The 18,248-nt window shown below is 32.8% G+C and overlaps 2 protein-coding genes across 4 annotated transcripts; one reads left to right on the top strand and one right to left on the bottom strand.

The window, feature by feature from the left end:
• Window positions 1-502: 502 nt before the first annotated feature.
• On the top strand, window positions 503-5,693 carry LOC115952133 (WAT1-related protein At2g37460-like). Its single transcript, XM_031069210.1, has 7 exons — window positions 503-802; window positions 922-984; window positions 1,073-1,189; window positions 2,610-2,850; window positions 2,950-3,111; window positions 5,210-5,361; window positions 5,435-5,693. The coding sequence occupies exons 1-7, from the start codon at window positions 615-617 to the stop codon at window positions 5,691-5,693; spliced, it is 1,182 nt and encodes a 393-aa protein (XP_030925070.1). The 5' UTR covers window positions 503-614.
• Window positions 5,694-6,631: 938 nt separating this feature from the next.
• LOC115954325 lies at window positions 6,632-10,791 on the bottom strand. Of its 3 annotated transcripts, none has more exons than XM_031072250.1 (6): window positions 10,411-10,791; window positions 9,926-10,071; window positions 7,638-8,918; window positions 7,481-7,549; window positions 7,042-7,240; window positions 6,632-6,939 (listed from the first exon to the last, which is right to left on the bottom strand). In XM_031072250.1, exons 2-6 carry the CDS (start codon window positions 9,926-9,928, stop codon window positions 6,869-6,871), a joined length of 1,623 nt encoding a protein of 540 aa, XP_030928110.1. In that variant the 5' UTR covers window positions 9,929-10,071; window positions 10,411-10,791; the 3' UTR covers window positions 6,632-6,868. The 3 variants fall into 3 exon arrangements, with proteins under 3 accessions (XP_030928110.1, XP_030928111.1, XP_030928112.1); XM_031072251.1 differs by having other exon boundaries at window positions 7,481-7,546; XM_031072252.1 differs by having other exon boundaries at window positions 7,638-8,909.
• Between the last annotated feature and the right edge of the window lie 7,457 nt (window positions 10,792-18,248).

The raw sequence follows: 18,248 nt of genomic DNA, 5'->3' as shown, positions 1-18,248 counted from the left end.
ACCCTCACCACCAACACCGAAGGACCATATAAATAAACCAAAGCACTAAGGTTTAAAGCATTCTTACATCAGTAAGCCTAGGTATATATAGGTGTATGATCACCTAGTTTATGGTCCTCAGATAATTAATTAGTGCCAATAATTGGTGAGTAATAATTGAGTTTTAATGTATTAGTGGAATCCATGGATTTGGAAATATATTGTGCTTGTTTGGATTGGGCTGGAAGCTGCGTCTGTGTTTGTTTATTCGCATTTCATTTTTTTTTTTTTTTTTTTTTTCAGTTACAACATTTGACTTTTTCATTGTGAACAGTACACCCATGCATTATTCACGGGTCCCATAAATTACACTTTTCAGCAATTTTTTCATTAAAAATAGGTCTCACAGTACTATTTACGCATTTAAAAATTATTTTGCTACAATATTTTCAATTTTCAGTTTCAGCAAAAATAAACTGTATCCAAACGACACATGGTGTGATATCATGTTTTTCTCATGCAGCTAGATCTAAGCAGAATCAGTGATACCACTAGATACTCTTATGAGCTATATATATCTGTTTCACAATTGAAGCTTGTGGAATATTCTAGTTCAAAGGGGAAGCACCAACAAGATGCAGAAGCAAACATTTGATAGAATAAAACCATTTCTTGCAGTTGTATTCTTGCAATTTGGGTTTGCAGGGATGGATGTCCTTTCTAAGGCTGCACTAAACCATGGGATGAGCAATTACGTACTCGTTGTCTATCGCCATGTGGTTGCTACTCTTGTCATTGCCCCTTTTGCAGTGATTTTTGACAAGTTATCTCTCTTTGCCTCTCTGCTTAAACACATACACTCATACATATACACACACTCGTGCACATACACATGCAGAGGGAAGAGATAACTAAAACAAATTTTCCTTCACTATCTTACAGGAAAGTAAGGCCAAAGATGACAGTTCCTATCTTCACCAAACTACTTGTGCTTAGCTTACTAGAGTAAGTATTCTTTAATACTAAGCCTTAATAGTAATTATTCATAGTATTCTATAGTTTAAGCATATCTTATATCTTGTTCTCTTGGCAGGCCAGTCATTGACCAGAACTTGTACTTTCTGGGAATGAAGTACACAACAGCAACGTTTGCAGCAGCTTTAACCAATGTTCTTCCAGCCATTACTTTCCTAATGGCTTGGTTGCTTAGGTAAATAATATGTAAAGCAAGATCTTGTAGCCGCATATACTTCACTAAGAACAAAACATGAAAGCAAGTTAAACATTAAAGTAATTCATTTGTGTTTAAATAGTTGCAGAAGAGAATGATTTGAATTTCATTTTTTAGTTTAAATGACTTAAATTAAATTTTTTTTTAAACAATTTTTTTCTATTACGAAATTTATAGTCAGATTCTCTCTTTTTTGTTTTTGTTTTGTTTTTTTTTTTTTTTTTTGGCGATACTGATATTGGCCAGATTCAAAATTATTAGACGTAAAATTTTATTTCAAATACAACATTAGAAGATGCTTTTGCCTGAGTAAAATCTTGAAAGCTTAATTCCATCACGTGTTATTAAAACTCATATCAAGTCACTTAAATTAGAATTTTTCTTCAAAAACTTTAATTAAATTCTCAAATCCAAAATGCAAGATTGGGGAGGTCTTGGTTGATTGATTTTAATCCGTAAGGATCACTTGTAAAACCATGTTTACACAATCTATTCATCTTGTGATATTAGATTTTTAACTGTTAAGTAATAAGTAGCTTCAAACTTAACGTAATCGTAAACAAATATTCTTATCCATGTAATTCAACGTTACACAATCTATTAATCACGACTGTTACTAAGAGAGAATGTTTAAAAAAAAAAATAAATAAATAAGATTAAGGGTTCCAACATTTCGACTCCATAAATCTATCATCAAGAGAAATGCTTAATCCCGGCAATCTGATTCTTTGAGTCTCTTTTTTCTTGTTGTAGTACTTTTCTTTTTAGTTCTTTTTTTTTTTTTTTCAAAACAAAATGACAAATTATTTTTTGAGAAACAAACACACACAAGGGAGAGAGAAAATGATTTTAACACAAAATGACAAATTAGGGATTTAGTTTTAGGATTTTTCCAAAAGATTACATCGATAGGCTCTATTATGGCAAAGTGCGTTACCCACCATAATTTTTTTTTTTTCTCCATTAGCAAAAGTCCAAACCTAACTTGTAGAAAACTTTAAACTTTCAAATAGAATATATTCCTAATGTTAAAAGTTTTAAAAAAAAAGTTTTAAATATAATAGAATATATTCTTAATTAAACAAAGGGAAAAATATTTTATGTACTGTGTTAAGATGTTCTAATAACAGAATTCTCTATTTGTTAAACTGTTAGCTTCCAAAAATATTTTCAAGACAATTTTTATAGATGTAAAATCCATAGATAGGCCCAACGTTGAATCCTAAATTCAATTAAGTTTTCATCGTCTTCTCTCTCGGTTTACTGCGTTCCTTATTTTTCTTACCATATTTGATGCATCAAGAGATAATTAAATGGTATAAATACAAGTTTTTTTTTTTTTTTTAGTAGGATTTTTGTTTATAAATGTATAAAATGTTGTTTTTATGTATCTGACTAGGCTTGAGAAGGTAAAATTAAAGAGTATCCGAAGCCAAGCTAAAGTGGTCGGGACTCTAGCAACGGTAGCGGGAGCCATGGTCATAACACTGGTAAAAGGCCCAGTTCTTGACTTGATTTGGACTAAAGGAAAAACAAACCATGACCAGCAAAACAATGGGACCAATATTCATCATTCGATTACGGGTGCCATAATGATAACAATGGGCTGCTTCAGCTGGGCTTGTTTTGTTAATCTGCAAGTAAAGTTTTCCTCCTTATAAATTTATATATTGGTACAATATGAGTAATTCACAACAAAGTCCCAAATATAATACTCTCATTGCTCTCTATTTTTCCAGGCCATCACACTAAAAACATACCCTGCTGAGCTTTCCCTAACAGCTTGGATATGCCTGTTAGGCTCACTCGAAGGCACCATAGTGGCACTAGTGATGGAGAGGGGAAAAGCTGCAATCTGGGCGATCAGTTGGGACGTTAAACTATTTGCAGCTCTCTACAGTGTAAGAATATAACATTAATGGTCTGTTTGGTATTCTGAAATTTTCAGTAACTTATTTGTTAAATGTGAAACAAAAAGATAAAAATTAAAAAATTTTTTTTTGAAAGTCTTGAATATCGCTTTGGTGCCCGTTTCAATTTGTCTGTATATTTCAGTACTGACCTTTTTTTGTTTTTTTGAGAAACAAACTGCTAAACACACATGCACACACTTTAATTACACACATTTTGATATACCATTTTGAACCGTTTTGAAATTACCATTTTGTGTGTGTGTATATATATATTAATTAATAAAAAAAATGTTATTACTCATTATTATTCTTAAGCCAAATGATATAAATTAATGTAATATCATTTAATGAAGGTAATATAAAGTGTTTTAAAAGAAATATCATAATCATTACGTGATTAGATCGATTATTTTAAAAATCAAGTTTGGGTACTTTTGTAAATAAAAAAAAATTATTGGGATATTTATAAAGTAGGAAGATCTCTTTTCACCTACATCCCACTCCACCACTTGTCTCGTGCAATGTCATCCTTTCAACTTTAAAATCTCATCACTCCTGGTACATGTTTGAACTTCGACTTAAAATCTCTTATCTTACTCCTTTGCATACTATTTATGAGTCTCACTGTACTTTTTAGTACTATTTATAGGTCCCATTATTTTTTATTATTTTAGCTAATTTTACCTTTATCTACAATATTTTCAACAAAAAGTTTTCAGTTTCAGTAAAATAAGCGAATCCCAAATAGACATCTATTGTCTTTAAAATTAGAACCCATAAGTTTTAGTGCAAAATTGAAGAAAAAAGTTTCAAAAGTAGCCAAAACTTGAGAATTTCTGCTCTCCTTTTTTTTTTTTTTTTTTTTTTCCACATCATTTGATAGCATCGTGGCAAATCTAATTTGAAGCTTATACTTCATACCAGCAAAAACTTCAATTTCGGCCGGAATTCACCAAAATAAAATGGCCAAAATTAACCGGAATGACCCAAAATTTTATCCAAGATGGAATATGGAGATTTCTCATTCTGATTTACATATTGGAATTGTATTTTTCAACTAGAACAGAATTCATAACAATGATTTTATAAAAGGGTACTTTATTTTTGGAGAATGCTAATTTAGGATTTTTCAAAAAAAAAAAAAAGGAGATAAAAAGCAAAAGCATAAGCATTTTCCTTTTTGACAAATGGAGAAGAACCAATCAACTAGGACAAGGTTTCTCTTCAAGCACTCCTCCTGTATCTTTTTATTAAATGTGAAATTTGACAAATTCACCAGTAGATTGCAATTTCTTACTATATCCTCTATGTTTGTAAAATTTCAAAAAGATCAAAGATCAATAACTATTCCATCAATCAAATGTTTAAATTTCAAGTTTTTTTAATCTTAAATTATGCATAAAAAAAATAAGTTTATGGAATGAATAGTAAATAAAATTCGATTTGAACAAAAGTAGATATGCATGGTAAGAATATAAAGATCATGCACTAAACAAAAAAAAAAAAAATATATATATATATATATATATATATATATATATATAAAGATCATGCAATTTAGTTGTTAAATTTTCAATATATATAGCTATGTTAATCTTGTAGCGAGAATTTGTGAGAATTTATAAAGGACTTTGTCCAACCAAAAGAGAGAAGCAGGGGGGAGGGAGGGAGGTTGTCATTGCCCTAGGAACTTTATTTCCTTTAAAGCTACTATCTGTCCCTTTTTATCATATCAAAATCTTAGGCTATAATACAGGAGATTGTATACCACCATAGGGTTAGATAACCCAAGAGAAAGACCGAAATGCCTGGACACTGACTTTCAAACACCGACTTAGTTATAAATCTTCGTCTGTATCACCTGTCCAGAGTTCCCCACCATGACACACCACTACCAAAACTCATGCATTATTGCATCTCCACAAACAAAAGGGGAAAAAATCATCTTTCTAAAGAAACAGAAAAATCCTACTGGCATCTATATTTTCATCTCTCCAGTCATGGAAAAAGGGGTTTTGCCCAAGGAAGAATCAGATTCTAGGCCAGCAAATGACATGTTTACAACTCTTCATATTTATTGATGCAGGGCATAATCTGTTCGGGACTGACATATTACATTCAAGGGGTTGTGATGCAAGACAGAGGCCCTGTATTTGTAACAGCTTTTAATCCCCTATGCATGGTTATTGTTGCTATCATGGGCTCATTCGTTTTGGCTGAGCAACTGTATCTTGGAAGGTATTCTTCAAGCTTAATCCACCACCACAGCATACCAGAACAAAGTGACTAACTAATTTTGTCAATTGTACAGGATACTAGGTGCGATTATCATAGTTGCAGGATTATATCTTGTGGTGTGGGGTAAAAGCAAAGATTACAAGTCCTCAACTTCATTGATCGATGAGAAAACAGCACCAGATAAGCAAATAATACAAGCAGGTAGCACTGGAAACAAAGAATCCAATCATGAATCAACAGAAAAAAATTCAATCACTATTGACGTGTCTGGTTGTGAAATTGTAACTAGAGATGAACAAGTTCATGAGCAAAGGAGTCCAATCACTGTCTAGGGTATATGACTCCAAGCCAGGCCTAGGTGCTAACTCTTAGGTCATATCCCTTTATTTTATTGTTGTTTCAGTTTTGTTCTGGTTGTACTGTGTCAAAAGGTTTTCTATTTGTATGTGAACTGGTCTCTAATTATGTCAAGGAAAATGACAATTGACTTGAAAATATAATGAATCAGAGATAGCACTTGAGTTAATATGGTGGAAGGAAGATCAGATGATTCCCTACAAGAGAATGTCATGATTCAGGACATATGCAGTAGTGTCTGATCAGCACCAGTTTCCCACATTAATTAAGTGATCAGGAACTGAATCTACTCCGATGTCGAGTATCACCTAGCATCTCATTCTCCCAGGATATTAATTTGGCAGGTGAAGCATTGGGCCCAGCATTTCCTTCATCTTGCAGCATGAAATACATTCTTTTGGGCTCTCATCTTCCTAAGATCCTAAAACAAAGCCATAATGCCTTCTTGGGCTCTCTTCTTCCTAAAACCCTTAGACACAACCATAATGCTTCTCACTAATATATCAGATGGTCTTTGTTTATTAACAGTGCAGAAACACCAAATTGTGTAATTAAATGCCATAAGACAATTTACCCAGCAAAAAAAAAAAGTTCCATAAGACAGTTTAATGGCGCTAAATAATATAGACTAAAGTAGATGGAGTCTTAGCACCATATCTCTTCAATACAATTTAGATTTAAAAAAAGAAAAAGAAAAATCAGTAATATTGCTGAGTTACTTCTTATATGATTCAAACTGAATAAAGAAAACTAAACAGATGTAGCCCTAGATCTTCCTTCAAAAACAATTAGTTCCATTAATGAGCATATCACAGTCATATACAAGCAAGATCAATGAGAATGAATGCATATTAAAAGTGACAAAATATCCTTTCCGCCAACAGGTTACATCTTAAATTTCATTTTTTCTTTAAAAAAAAAACCACGAACTACAATCTGTCATCATACAGTGTTCCTTTTTTTAATAAGTAACTGTCATCATACAGAACTTCCTAGTCCCACCATGTACCTTGCCCTCAAATTAGAAAAGTATCCAAACCCTCAAGTTAGTGGTGCAATCACCATAATGAGTACAAGATATAGACAAAAAAAGATGACTTCTATGCACAAAACGAAGATGATCCTACCGTACAATTTAAATCAGCTCAGTTCATGATAGTTGCTTCGCCTCATCCTTTCCATATATACGCTGAAGTTCACGTGTTGCAGCTAGAAAGGATTCTGAAAGTAGCAAGAGCAGGCATGAGAAGAAAGACATAAAAAAAAGGACAATGTTTGACACAAAATTCTAAAGCAGTACAGGTTAAAGAGAGTTTGCATCACCTTTCCAAAGGCGGAAGGACTTCTGATTGATAGGTGAGCCGGTTATAGTCTGAATAACTTCAAACAACATATTTTGAGGCGTGCTCCTGAGCTCTTGGACAATCCCATAAATAGTCTTTCCATTCTCAAAGTAGATGTGATTATTTGGATGTTTTGTTTTGCATCCAGCATGACGCTCAAATTCATATGCATTGATCACCTAGAAAATCAAATAATTGGTCCATTGAGTCAACTAATTGTGCATAAAATTCCTATTATGGGTGTGTTTGTATAAGTTGTTGCAAAACAGTGTTTTGGGTTTAAAATGAGTGTTTGTAAAGAAACTATGAGGAGTTGCTGTTGTGAAACAGAGTTTTGAGTTTTAAAAACGCACTTTTAGGCTCCCAAAATGCCTAACCAAACGGACCATATATAAGAAACTAAATCTACAGAAACTTACCTTAGAGAAGTTACATGACTGACAGCCACATAGATATCCAGAACCTTTTATAATGCCACGAAGTTCCTTCTACCATCCATGCACAGAATGAACCAGTCATTTCATCAATGATAAGCTAATCTAAAAGAATATAATAAACATTTGAACTGATATTTACCTCCCGTGACCAGGCAGTATACTTTACAGGAACTCCATCCAGCATACCAGTTGATAGCAAACTTCTGACATTTGATGGGAAGTTATTTGGAGGAACCTTCTTGGACATTTTTAGATCATCTTTCTTTTTGGAAACATTTTCAGTTCCAGAAGCAGTTATCAGGCCAGTACTTGTACGAGCATCAGCACTTGATTTAACCAACTCTTTCTCATTTACTGACTCTGATCTTTGCACTGAAGGATGACCCATCAACAGTTCATAACTAGACATTAGCTTTCCTGAGGGATTTCTATCATCATCATCATCATCATAGCCACCGAAAGATATGATAGTACTCTCTCCCTTATTATAAGAGTGACCAATTGATAGGGTACTGTTTTCATCCTTGTTGAAGGTATGAACCATCGGTACCGAATTGTCTTCTACCTTATTGAAGATGTGACAGGTTGACATGGTATTGTCATCTGCCTTGTTGTAGGGTTGACCAATAGAAATGATATTGTTGTCACCATTGCTGACTGTCTGACATGTTGATATAGAATTAGTGTTTTCTCCGTATGTTTGACCCATTGATATGTTTTCATCCCCCTTGTTATAAGGTTGTCCCATTGATATGAAATTGTTATCCACCCGGTCATAGGCGTCGCCTAAAGATATGATGTCATCCCCTTTGCTATATGTGAGACCCATTGATATTGAGTTGTCATCTGCCTTGTAAGCATGAGCTGTTAACATGGTATTGTCATCACCACGATTATAGGCATGTGGCATTGATACAGACATAACATTTTCAGAGTCCTTAACTTGGCTGACTTTAACTTTTCTAAATGCACCATAATTTAAACCTAGTCTAGGATCTTCTAGTGTCTGTGACATTGATAGACCAAATGAGGAATCATTCCCAAATGTATCCTCATCAAGCTTTCTTCCCACATTCATTTTCTCTGTGGTGGTAAGTGATGGAATATTTCTGTCATCAAAATTTGCAGTCCTGGCTGTTTCGGAATCAAATAACCGTTCAGTAAATTGGCCAGAGAATGAATGAAAACTGGGCACATTTCCCCATGGAGAAACATTTGGATTCAACATTCCTGAAAATAAATTATTGGTTGGAACCTCTACTGCCTGCTTCTTGCTGGGAAACAGCTCCACCTCAGGGCCATCCATGAACCACTGATGAGCACGCTTCGGCTCAATCCTGGAAGAATTATCATAAGCTGTCTCACCATCATTTATACATCCAGCACCTTTGTTCATCCAGAAGCCCTGATTCTGGAAAGACTGTCACAAATAATTACTTACAAATATGTCTTTACCATATAGCTAATTAAAAGGAGAGTAATGAGAACACTTTATATCTGTATCTAGTAGATAATTATAAACTAAGATCAATGAACCATTCACATTATTTGCATTAGAACTGCTTAACCAATCAGTACAACTGTTTTAGTTTCAACAATTCAATTAACAATGCAAGATTACTCCGCCATGAATGACAAAAATTGAATGACATAAAACTTAAGCATTCATGGAAATCTTTTCACCTCATTCTTCTCCACTCTCCACGCTTAATCATATTCCTTACCATAAGTACAATTACCAATCAACATGTAATTTAGAGACAACAATGAGAAAGAAAGAGAGGAAACACACACAACAGCAACAATACTTCCATGTTTTTGATAACTAAAAAAATACAGTAAAAATAAGATCATGACTTAAGCCAATAATCAGATTCCATCCAACACAATACACTATCATGTAAAGCCTAGAGATGCTTTTGTTTCCCACTATCAGTTTCCAGTCCCCAAGAATCCTCTGGGGTTGTCAGTAGGAAACAGATTCAGAACTTTGTTTTCTAAAAATGCTGACAAGTCCTATTTAAGCTTCCAATCAAAATAGAGAGTTTCGAAGTCTAATTAAGCTTGAGTCCTTCCTAAAACACGAGCAGCACATCAGTTCAGGGGTTGAGTCTCAATCTAAAATTTAAACACTATAATTATGGGCGGGCGCATGCACACATTCCATAACATCTTCCTTTGCCTCCATTCTTCCAAGAACCACAAGAAGGGCGATAAAGCCGTACAAATATGCATTCACTAGGTCAAGTACACACACGGACAAAGTTTCTTAAAAAATAAATAAATAAAGGGCCCCATTAGTTTTATTCCAAGCTCACATGCTTTGATTTCTGCTAAACATTTAACAAAAAGATACAAACTATAATAATTTCCATGGTTCATTTAATACACATTTTGAATCTCTAAATTTTAGGTCCAAAAACATACCATTTTGTATTGTACTTCAAATTCCTCTCTGCGATTCTCCTCGCACTTCTCTAATTGGTCGGTGATTAAATTAATAGCTAATGAAAGAACAAATGCTACATAACGTAGTGGACCGTTAAGCTCGCCGCCAATTATTCAAAACTCATCTGCCAAAAGAAATATTCAATATATTAGCAATGAAACAAATCCACAGTAATTTACTTTCATCCTCTGTTTCTGAATCTCAAAGTGTCATAATGCAGTAAAGGAAAAAAGCTCGACTCAAATAAGCTCAATGCAACAATGGCGCTTACTTGAACTGAAAGTTCACATTTATCGCATCGAATAACGAAAGCAAATACAACGGTTTATTCCATGAATTAACTAAAAGAGAGTCGCTCATTTTCGAAGCAACCAAACAGAGACAAAATAGAAGGAAAAGCGAATGAAACCCTAGCTCTACAGCTCTGAGTACAGAGAAAAACAGAGATCTCCGTGAAACGTACCTGTCGCGAGAAAGAACAACAAGACGCTCTGATAACCGCACGATCCGTGATCGGAGATCGATGGAAGATACGGTGGATATCAGCCGGAAAAATCGCCGGAGATTGTACGGACGGTGGATTGCGGCGAGATCTAGCAAATGGGGCCAGTTTGGATATTGGATTCGATTTTGAGAGGTTTTTTCCGTTTTTGGATTTTTTTATTTTTTGGGTTGTTGTTGCTGTGTTTGTAGCTGTGTGTTTGTTTGAGGAGAAAGATATTTAGATGGTGGGCCGCACGATCAGAGTTCGTGGAGCCTCATCGTGGCCGTACACGTGGACCAGAAACTAGTTCGATCGGTTTGGGTTTGGCAAATTGGCAGTGGCGCCTCGTGTTTGTGTTTGTGTTAGTGTTTAGTTCGCGGAGTTGGGTCCACGAAGCTATGATTATAAGAAGGTGTTGCGTCCAAAGCGTGGCCCACTTAGGAGAGATGTGATCTTATCTTCAAATTGACTTTTTAATATTCTCTTCCTTTTTGAGGTACGTACGAGTACTAAAGCCTTAATTAATTTCATGTAATCTTATACAATATATAATTTATTTGATAATATAATAACTAAATTAATGATCATACTTAGTAATAATGAAAAAGGAAATTAAAAGTAGGTGCTTTTTTCCCACTTTGAGAACTTGTTGAATACCTCCTAATACATTATAGGATTTTTTTTTTGAAAAAGGAAACTATCCTCAAAATTCATTGAATAGAAATAGAATCCAAGTACAAAGCCTCCACATCAGGGGAAGGAGAATCCTCAATCCAAATGACATCACTCATAACATTTCTAGCATGCCTAGCTAATGAATGAGCTACTGAGTTGACACTTCGTTTATTATAGTGAACCTTCGACCATCATAGATCGTTGAGAAGACAAATCATGTCTTGGAAAATGTGTCCCAGCCAAGAAGGCGAGAATTTCTTCAACCTCAGAGAATGCATGACTGTCTTGTTATCGCCTTCGACAACCAACTCTGAAAAGCCACACTCAATAGCAAACTCAACAGCTTGGCGACAAGCAAGAATTTCTACTTCCTCACTACTAGTCATCGGTGGTCCCTTAGCTAATAGGGAAGTCATTACTTCACCTCTATCATTTCATATAATAGCACCAACCCCTGAGGCTGCTTGGTCTTTGAATATTGCTACATCAAAATTTAGTTTGAAGCGAGATAATGGCGATGGGCACCAATTGGTCGGACTAGCCATATTTGAATTTATGGAAAGCTGAGTGTTGGCTCTCGGAAACTCATCTAGGAAGTCCCTTGCTCTCTTGTTCAATACCCCAAGTCCCTGCAACTGTCCACCATGAATCATCAGATTCCATTGGTGTCAAATAAACCAGGCATGAACCAAGAAAAGTTCCAGCTTATTAGGAGGAAGCCGATTGATTAACTTGTCCATTAACTAAAGCATGTTAGCTTGGCCCGCAGGGCATTTTTGCAATCGTGTAGAACACCTAGCCCATACATCCTTTGCCACTCCACATTCCCACAGTGCATGAATTCCAGTTTCGGGATGACTCTTGCAAAATTCACAAGAATTATCTTGGATAATTCTTTTTTGTGACAAGTTTGCTTGGGAGGGTAGGATGTTACGACAAGCTTGCCAACCAAATACTTTGATTTTATTTGGTACATTAAGCTTCCAGATGTAGATCAGTTAAGGGAGAAGAAAATATTTTAATATTTTATGTTGTTTTATCTTTCCTAATGGAATTAGGATTTATTGCTTTTATAAGTTTAATTAAAATCATTTTCCTAGTTGAATTAGGATTTTAATTGTTTTTCTTTTCCTCGTTAAATTATTTTTCCTTTCTCAAGTAGAAGTAGGTTTATTATTTCTTTTTCTAAAAGGAGTAGGAGAAATTCTATTTCTATAAATACTCTTTATAGAGAGGTTGATTAATGTTATGCGTTGATTAATAAAAGCTTGTTAGAGAGGTTTTTTCTATTATTTTGCCTACTAGCATAGTGTTTTTGTGGAACTTAGGTTTCGTGGAAGAGTTGTAGTAATTATGTGTTACAAATTCTGCTTTTACATGCCTATGCTACATCAGTTGGTATCAGAGCAACGTAGGCGCATAACATTAATCAACCTCTCTATAAAGAGTATTTGTAGGAATGGAATTTCTCCTACTCCTTTTAGAAAAAGAAATAATAAACCTACTTCTACTTGAGAAAGAAAAAACAATTTAATGATGAAAAGAAAAACAATTAAAATCCTAATTCAACTAGGAAAAGAATTTTAATTAAACTAATAAAAGCAAATAAATCCTAATTCCATTAGGAATGATAAAACAATATAAAATATTAAAATATTTTCTTCTCCCTTAACCAATTTACATCACTTCCACAGGTTCTTCCATACTTTCCCTCCATATACTCCATTGAAGCTCTCTACCCACTTCTCCTCCCTTGCCAACTGTCTCGCTACATGATACCCCAATTTCATTGAGTACTCGCCATTTTTATTGTGGAGCCAAAAAAGGGAGTCCGGGATATATCTTCCACTAAAAGGCACCCGTAGAATTGCTTCAGCATCCTCCTTATTAAAATTTTGCATAATGAGACCTCTATCCCACCATTGTAGGTCCGGGTCTAATAGCTCTGAGACCATCATCTCTTCATCAATATTCAGTGATGGATGTAGGACTTTATTTGTGGGATGGTTGGGAATCCAAGTATCCTTAAGAATCCGGATAGAAGCTCTATTACCAACTCTCTAACATGAACCCCTCTGCAGTATATGTATCCATGTTTTCTTTTGTCATTGTTTTTGTTTTTATTTTTCATATAGGAACAATAATATTTCAAACCTATTGCCGAGATATGAATTGGTTTTTTTTTTTTTTTTTTTTAATTTTTTTAATTTTAGATTTTCATACCTTGCTACTCGAGACAAAATAACATGCAATTGACATAGGTTAAAATTAGACTCGGCAAATAGATATGTTCCCACAACTAAGTGTTTTATTTTATTATATTTTTTCTAGATTTGTTTTTACTTTTTTTTATCATTCAAGTTTTAGACAAAAATATTTTCGAGTGGTTTGAAATTAAATAATTCAAAACAATTCAAAAAGCATTTGAAAGAAAATTTAAACTAAATTTCTAATTCAATAATTAAAATATTCCAAATTTCTAAATATTTTAAAATATATATAATTATGAAAGCAAAGTTTAGAAAAAAGACTTGCTTGAAAATAATTGAACTAATTGAACTGTTGTCCTTGAAAGAGAGTTGGAGGCACACTCAACAAAGAAAAATAGAGGAGATGAAGAATTTTAAATTATAATAAAATTAGGATTTTTAATTCACTTATTAAGAATTATAGATGAAGGAAGTCGTGATGATTATCTACTTTATCACCGAATATTTTAGATTATCATCACCGAAAACTTTAGATTAGAACAAACACATAAAGAGTATTAGATTCCATTAATGACTCTAGGTTTGCAGCATTATCTTGAATCCTATCACTAAAAATCATAGCTATGCTAAGTGCTAACATAGCGGTAGCAACCGAGATTAAGAGCATTAGCATTGGAAAATTCCAATGCTACTCTATTTTACAATTCTAAAAAGTCACTTTATCATTATACCATATTATTTTACAATACTTCCACATCCCAAACTTCTATTTTCTTCTTTTACTCATTAAAATAATATTTCTACATAATAAAATTATATATCTCAAAATTATATATTTTCTCTCCCATCTCTCTCCTCTCTCTCATTTTCAACTCTCTTCCATCTGTAACTTCCGCCGGAGCCTTCATTTCCGGCGAGGTGGTGAAATAGTCCAACAATAACCATCAACTCAAACACCCAAAACTTCATAGATCAACCAAAAACGCATCAATCAACAAAACCCACAAATAAAAAATCCTAAATTTCACAACTCGGCTTCAATAAAACCCAAAACTTCATGGGTCGTACTTGCACTGCTACGATTGTGGATCATGGGTCATGGATCGCAAATTCGTGATATGGGTTGCGGGTGGCTGTGCTCTATGGTCGTGGATCGTTGGCTGTGTTTTGTGGTGCTGGGTTGCGGGTGGCTGTTTCGGTTTTTGGGTTGGCGTGATATGGTGCTGGGTGGCTGTTTCGCCGTGGTGTTGGTTTTTGGGTTCAGCAATGGAGAGACAGAGATGAGAGACAGAGACGAGAGATGAGAGACAGAGGAGAGAGAGTCAGATAAAATATTATTATTTTTTTACAATATTTGCTACAGTGCAATTCTATGTTTAGAATTGCACTGTAGCAGTATTGCAAAAAAATTTGCAATACTGCTGTTTAGCATTCTCCAATGCAGATGGTTTTGGGGCTTAAAATTCCAAATTTCCCTTAGATTTGGCATTAGCATTCTCCAATGCTAATGCTCTAATAACAGCTACGAGTTTTATACCATATCAAAAAATGAAACTTCGAGAAAGCATCATTGAGGTTTTGTTTTTTGTTTTTGTTTTTGTCTTTTTTTTTTTTTTTTTTGAAAAGCTTCTTTGAGTTTAGTTTAGTTTAGTGTTTTTTTTTATAAAAAAATTTATATAAATAATTCATATAATATAAATTATGCGAATATCGAGGTTATTGATATAAGAACAAACAATTAAAAGTTATGATAAGAATTATTAAAGAAAAAAAAGGTTAATAAAAACAAATAAGTTAATGGTAAAAATATAATTTGATTTGGTGTGCGTTTGGGTAACGCGTTTTACAACGTTAGGCACTGACACTGTTCACGCATTTTAGGCGTGGGACCCACTGTTCACACATTTTAGGATTGGGACCCACGGAACTGTTGCAAACAAATGAAGAAAAACACAGACCCACGGCACAGTGTGAACAGTGTTTTGCCATTTAAAAAATATTTTGCTACAGTATTTTCAGTTTTCAGTGCCTTACGCGTTTTGCAGCATTAGGCACTAATACTGTTCATGCGTTTTAGGCGCGGGACCCACAGAACTGTTGCAAACAAATGAAGAAAAACGCAGACCCATGACATAGTGTGAATAGTGTTTTGCCATTTAAAAAATATTTTACTACAGTATTTTTAGTAATAAGTTTTCAGTTTTCAGCAAAATAAGCGATATCCAAACAAATCCTTGAAGTAATATGCATGACAATTAGACAATATATGCACTTGGTGCAACCATAGTTTTTAAAACCTAATTTTTATTATCTATACCACTAATAATAGAGTTTTCTATTTGAGTTTCATCGTTTTGCGTACTAAAATACCCTCCTACAAATTCTTAAACTCTCTAAAATATCCCTATCTTTTAGTTAAATAATTTTAAATTAAAAAACATAAACTAGTTAAAAAAGTAATTTATTACTTTTAAGTTTTAGGCTTTTTCCTTTCTCTTCTCTACTCACTTTTGAATATTATTCCATGTTATCTTACATCTTTCTTAAAAAAAAGATACACACCACTATATATATATATATATATAAAGAAAGATTACTTCTCCTATTTGAATTACAATGCCTCTGCATAAGAGTTGGAAAAAAAAATAATGAGTTTCAATTTCAAATAGTTTCTTCTATTCACATCAGCCACTAACTTATGTACAAATAACTAATCAGAAGAAGAAAAAATCGCATAAAGAAAGATACACTATCTCTATCTTACTTTTAAATATTATGACACTAAATCCAAAAAACAAATAAATAAAAAGAATTTTATCACATGCGCAAAATGTGTTGGATGAGCCTAATATTAGTATATGATTTTTACTCATGATGTAACAGAAATAACCATGAAACACGATTGGCACACAATCACAATCCTTTAGTAGTATAAAATGACAAATTATGAATGCATGAAATAAACTAAATTACGTGAAAAAAGATAAAGTTCTCAGAATAGCAATAACATCATATAAACAAATTTGAAAGTTTAACTGATCCACATAGAACATTTTAAACTACATGAAATCTTTCTTACGCACAAACCTAATTAACTTGATGCATTTCATTTTATGCATGCAAAACCAAAAACCAAAAAACAAGCAAAAACAAAAACAAAGAAGATAAATACATATATGCAATGTTCATAGGTAGGATAGGTGGAAGAATATATCAACTTGGAAGAGTTTTATTATAGATATAGAATTTCAAATTGAGCATTCCCATTCCAAATGTCAAATATTTGGCATTTGGCACACCAAACATCAAAAAACAAGATTCAAGAGGTGTTTCATATGCTAAAATATTTAGCATTTTTAGCAAACTTGCTACAATACAATTGTATTGAGAGCATAGTCGTCAAATCATGAATTGTATCGTGAATCGATTTTTGATTGTTTTGTATCGTGTATCGTAAGATACACGAACACCTAATAAAATTATAAAATAATTATAGATATACATATATAAAAGTTATATTCATTATAAATTCAAAATATATTTAACTAATGACCAATTTAATCATTACTTATGTAATAAAATTTAACAAAGCCAACTAAATAAATCAAATTAACTTATATTTATAACATGCACATTCAAATTGATTAAACTCAAAAGTAATACATGATATATGAACCAAAATAATAATATATTTTCGTCGTCTTGGTTAATCAACTCTATCTAAGTCAATGTTATCATCATATTCAGCATCTTGCAAAATTATTTTTTCATAGACATTTTCTTTATTATTATCAACATTCACTTTTTTTTTTTGGTTTTTTTATTCTAATAATTTTTTCTTTATATTTTTTAAATTCTAGCTTTTTAGACTCAAAATATATTTTCATTTAATACATTATTAATAGCATAGAAAATAAATTTGCACATATGAAAGTGAGTGTTATGAGTATAGTCTAAGTTTTGTAGGAGAAATAGAAGGGAGGAAAAAAACTCATGGACTTGCTATTTCATTAGACTCAATTAAGTTTTCCAATAATTTTGTGTTAACAAAGTCTAAAAACTTGTTTAAATCAAATAAAATCACAAATTTTAACAAAAAAAAACTCATTTTAAACCCACATGTCTATGTATCGTATGATACGTACGAATCACGATTCATACGATTTGCACCTATGTATCGGATGATTCATAAGCACTTACGATACGAAACTTTTTGTACACGATATGATACGTATCGTACGATACTGACAACTATGATAGAATTGTACTATAGCATGTTGTATAATTAAATAACAATTGTATTGGCATGAGGTGTTTCAAATTATATAACAATTTGTACTAGTAGAATGTAAAATTGCTACGGTACAATTTTTTACTGCTACAGTACAATGGCTGGGTTTTTTTAATTATTGTTTTAATGTAGTGTAATATTAAAATAGAATATCTGATATATAGCATATTGTAAAATGATGTGCTAAAATTGATAAAGTAGGTTTTGATGTGGTAAAATGGCATTTAGCATAGCACACTTGATGGGAATGCTATGAAGTTAGATTTTTAATCAACCTATATAAATTTTAAGAGAATGAGAATTATTGACAATAAAAGTGGTGTATTATGAATAAAATTGTCACATTTAATGTTAAAAATAATCATGATAATAAAGAAGAAGTAGTGTATTATCATAGAAATTAAAAAAAAAAAAAATTTGAGAGAAAGAGAGAATCTGATTTCAACAAAGTGTAAAACCAAAAGTAAAAAATGAAAATGACAAAAGAAAAAGAAATAAAGAAAGAAATAAAAGTTGATGTGTCTATCCAAAAAATTGATGGTGCAATGCAATTAAATATGATATCCACTTGGTACAATCACAACTTATATCATATGGTATATAATTTATGTTCTCCTCTTTTTTTATCTTTTATTGTTAGG

Source organism: Quercus lobata, chromosome 7 (genome assembly GCF_001633185.2).
Source record: "Quercus lobata isolate SW786 chromosome 7, ValleyOak3.0 Primary Assembly, whole genome shotgun sequence".
In the NCBI taxonomy this organism is placed as follows: domain Eukaryota; kingdom Viridiplantae; phylum Streptophyta; class Magnoliopsida; order Fagales; family Fagaceae; genus Quercus; species Quercus lobata.
The sequence above is the reverse complement of the archived record's forward strand: the minus strand, read 5'-3'. Positions and strand labels throughout refer to the sequence as shown.

Coding starts and splice junctions, on each gene's coding strand:
- LOC115952133 (XM_031069210.1), top strand. CDS start 615: ATGCAGAAGCAAACATTTGATAGAATAAAACCATTTCTTGCAGTTGTA. Junction 803..921: donor TTTGCAGTGATTTTTGACAA/GTTATCTCTCTT, acceptor ACTATCTTACAG/GAAAGTAAGGCCAAAGATGA. Junction 2,851..2,949: donor CTTGTTTTGTTAATCTGCAA/GTAAAGTTTTCC, acceptor CTATTTTTCCAG/GCCATCACACTAAAAACATA.
- LOC115954325 (XM_031072250.1), bottom strand. Junction 7,550..7,637: donor ATACTGCCTGGTCACGGGAG/GTAAATATCAGT, acceptor CATGGATGGTAG/AAGGAACTTCGTGGCATTAT. Junction 7,241..7,480: donor AGTCATGTAACTTCTCTAAG/GTAAGTTTCTGT, acceptor TTGATTTTCTAG/GTGATCAATGCATATGAATT.